Genomic DNA, 4,051 nt, shown 5'->3' on the forward strand with positions numbered 1-4,051 from the left:
TAAGCACTGATCATGTCGGGTACCCAAACTTTTGCTTTAGGCACTTTCATTTTTTTTGGTATTTTGTACCTGTGAATGATGAACATAAAAATAAAATCTTACTTAAAATATTAAAGAAATGTGTCATCTTTAACTTTATGCCTTTTGGTAATCAGTTCATCTTCTGCTCACTTAACTATTCACAGTAACAGACATTTTAAGCAAGGGTGCCCAAACTTTTGCATGCCACTGTGTATCCTCAAAAGGGGAAAACCTACAACGCAAGAATGAAAACACTAACAAGCCACTGAATTAAATAAGTTCCCTTGCAGGCTAGGATTCAGCCATTGGCTTATAATTAAAACCCTGAGCCCCTGCGGCACCGCCTGGACTGAACTTGAGGACTTTTGTTCTGCTGGAATCTACAGCATTGCTCTACTGGAGTCAGTATTTTGATACATTAAAAGTGAGGCGTCATACCTTGCTTTTGAAGTAAGGATAATGGTCCATGATCCACTGGTAGATGTCACTAAGCAGCAGCTTCTTTTCTGGACATGAAATGATCGCGCTGGAGATGAGGGCGATGTAGGACTGTGCTGGTTTGCCCGCGACTCCAGGGTTTTCACCCTTTACAGATCCCTCTTCTACTTTTGCTTCTGAATGATGCAGCTGGTTCTCATTTTGGGTGCCAGGCACCTCCCGAATATCAACATGCGAGGGTAGTTTCTTAAATGTTCTCTCCCGTTTGCCCTTGTCATATAGAAGGTAATCAATTGTGAAAGCCATGCCCGGCTTCTCTGTCCCAGTGTCACTCATGCACTGCATTGTTCACAATTCCGACTTCACAGGCAACCAGATTCCGAGTGAGAGATTTTTACAATGTGGGCATGCCACACCCCGAACTATGTACAAATTGAATTGGGCCGTACTGGTCAATGACTCCAGAAGCAATTTAAACAAACGCCAACTCTGAGTTCCTGTAGCTTCAACAACTCAAACTCGGCCAACCAGAAGCTCTCAGATTTGGATCTTCCCAGTTCCTCAGCTGGTTGGTAATACCCAACTCACTGAACACATAACCTCTAAAACACCCCTATATATTGGCAAGAAAGTGACCAGGGGATGGGGGGGCACAAGGGTGGGACTGTTAGGTGAGAATATTCCCTTTAATTCCCTCACAGCAGAATCAGCTTGGACAGAGATTATGGAGGAGTACGGCCTGAGACGGGATAGTAATTAGTCCGGATTGCAAGTGCGGCACCACAGAGGGAGGTTGTGGCTCTGACTGCCGAAGCAGCTTTGTTGAAGGATTGGGGTGTTAATCTCCACAAAACACTTGGTGGAAGCCTAATGCTGAGGGAAGTCAATTTAAACAAAGTCAAGGGCTGCTTCTGAGTCAAGTATGACACTTCCAACGTGAAAGCACGACAATCACATTTACACATGAATTTTATGAATTGACTTCTGAGAAAGCAAAGACAATGCAATCAAGAAACTGTACCAAAATGTAATCAGACCACCAGAAAGCCAAATTTCACATTTACTTTACACCTGAGACGATTAGCTGTTTCTGAGAAGAATCTCAAGAATCAACATTAACGCAGCCAACCTTCTACATAGGGTCCAGGGAAATCTAGTGAACATCATGGCCTCCAAGTGAAGGAGCGCAAGTAACCTCTGGAGAGGCAACTAAAGTCCCAAAGATGGCAATGACAGGAACTTCCACTGGAATTCAGGATCACACCAGAGGACACAAATCACTGCCATAACAGAATCTCAAACTGTGGGAAAGAGATGTCAATTCAAGATCATGAAACCCTGTAGACCAAAAAGGGTTTGAGGAGAAAAGCAAAGAGGAAATTCAAGGGAAGTTAGGTGTAGTTAATAAATTAAATAGTTGTATCATGTTTGACAATCCACAGAAGGAGAAGGTAAAAGACAGGAGCATCACTGGTACAAAACCATGGAGGTCTACTTGAGAAATCTCCAAACTGGAATCTGAAGAACCAGTTGTGTTTTAAGCTACGTTCATACTACAACTCAAAGTGACTCCATTTGCATTCTTGGCTCATATCCAACCACATTTGACGGTTTAATTTAGTAAGCAAAATTCATCCTGTAGATTGGACCTATAGACTACATTGTGCAGCAAACAGCTTGCTGGTTTCTATGATCCCTCACATCATTTTGAGGACAGGATATCTGAGAATTAATCCACGTATAATGGCAGCTAGAAAGACAAGTATGAAGCTGTTGCTTTTAGCACAATTAATACTGCCATATCTATAAAAAGAAACCTTTGTATGTAAGAGCGCAACCAGGAGTAATGGGGAAGATATACAGTGCATCCGGAAAGTATTCACAGCGCATCTCTTTTTCCACATTTTGTTATGTTACAGCCTTATTCCAAAATGAATTAAATTCATTTTTTTTCCTCAGAATTCTACACACAACACCCCATAATGACGTGAAAAAATTTACTTGAGGTTTTTGCAAATTTATTAAAAATAAAAAAATTGAGAAATCCCATGTACACAAGTATTCACAGCCTTTGCTCAATACTTTTGTCGATGCACCTTTGGCAGCAATTACAGCCTCAAATCTTTTTGAATATGATGCCACAAGCTTGGCACACCTATCCTTGGCCAGTTTCGCCCATTCCTCTTTGCAGCACCTCTCAAGCTCCATCAGGTTGGATGGGAAGCGTCGGTGCACAGACATTTTAAGATCTCTCCAGAGATGTTCAATCAGATTCAAGTCTGGGTTCTGGCTGGGCCACTCAAGGACATTCACAGAGTTGTCCTGAAGCCACTCCTTTGATATCTTGGCTGTGTGCTTATTGTCATTGTCCTGCTGAAAGATGAACCGTCGCCCCAGTCTGAGGTCAAGAGCGCTCTGGGGCAGGTTTTCATCCAGGATGTCTCTGTACATTGCTGCAGTCATCTTTCCCTTTATCCTGACTAGTCTCCCAGTCCCTGCCGCTGAAAAACATCCCCACAGCATGATGCTGCCACCACCATGCTTCACTGTAGGGATGGTATTGGCCTGGTGATGAGCGGTGCCTGGTTTCCTCCAAACGTGACACCTGGCATTCACACCAGAGAGTTCAATATTTGTCTCATCAGACCAGAGAATTTTCTTTCTCATGGTCTGAGAGTCCTTCAGGTGCCTTTTGGCAAACTCCAGGCAGGCTGCCATGTGCCTTTTACTAAGGAGTGGCTTCCGTCTGGCCACTCTACCATTCAGGCCTGATTGGTGGATTGCTGCAGAGATAGTTGTCCTTCTGGAAGGTTCTCCTCTCTCCACAGAGGACCTCTGGAGCTCTGACAGAGTGACCATCGGGTTCTTGGTCACCTCCCTGACTAAGGCCCTTCTCCCCTGATCGCTCACTTTAGATGGCCGGCCAGCTCTAGGAAGAGTCCTGGTGGTTTCGAACTTCTTCCACTTACGGATGATGGAGGCCACTGTGCTCATTGGGACCTTCAAAGCAGCACAAATTTTTCTGTAACCTTCCCCAGATTTGTGCATCACGACAATCCTGTCTCTGAGGTCTACAGACAATTCCTTTGACTTCATGCTTGGTTTGTGCTTTGACATGAACTGTCAACTGTGGGACCTTCTATAGACAGGTGTGTGCCTTTCCAAATCATGTCCAATCAACTGAATTTGCCATAGGTGGACTCCAATTAAGCTGCAGAAACATCTCAAGGATGATCAGGGGAAACAGGATGCACCTGAGCTCAATTTTGAGCTTCATGGCAAAGGCTGTGAATACTTATGTACATGTGCTTTCTCAATTTTTTTTATTTTTAATAAATTTGCAAAAATCTCAAGTAAACATTTTTCACGTTGTCATTATGGGGTGTTGTGTGTAGAATTCTGAGGAAAAAAATGAATTTAATCCATTTTGGAATAAGGCAATAACATAACAAAATGTGGAAAAAGTGATGCGCTGTGAATACTTTCCAGATGCACTGTAATAGGACAGACTGGCATCAGCCATAATGCTTTGCTTTGGCACACAAGTCTTTTGTTTAAGAAGCACCTGCCAGACCCTCCTATTGACATTTAA

General features: G+C 43.2%; 1 protein-coding gene across 1 annotated transcript in view; it reads right to left on the reverse strand.

Annotated features, from left to right (window-relative positions):
- Positions 1-986, reverse strand: part of foxq2 (forkhead box Q2) — a 20,761-nt gene extending 19,775 nt beyond the window's left edge. The window contains exon 1 of the mRNA XM_028816932.2: positions 460-986. Coding sequence (XP_028672765.2) covers positions 460-804 — 345 coding nt within the window. The 5' untranslated portion in view covers positions 805-986. The remainder of the gene's footprint in view (positions 1-459) is intronic.
- Positions 987-4,051: the final 3,065 nt, after the last annotated feature.

Source organism: Erpetoichthys calabaricus, chromosome 12, assembly GCF_900747795.2.
Source record: "Erpetoichthys calabaricus chromosome 12, fErpCal1.3, whole genome shotgun sequence".
NCBI classification, from domain to species: Eukaryota; Metazoa; Chordata; class Cladistia; order Polypteriformes; family Polypteridae; genus Erpetoichthys; species Erpetoichthys calabaricus.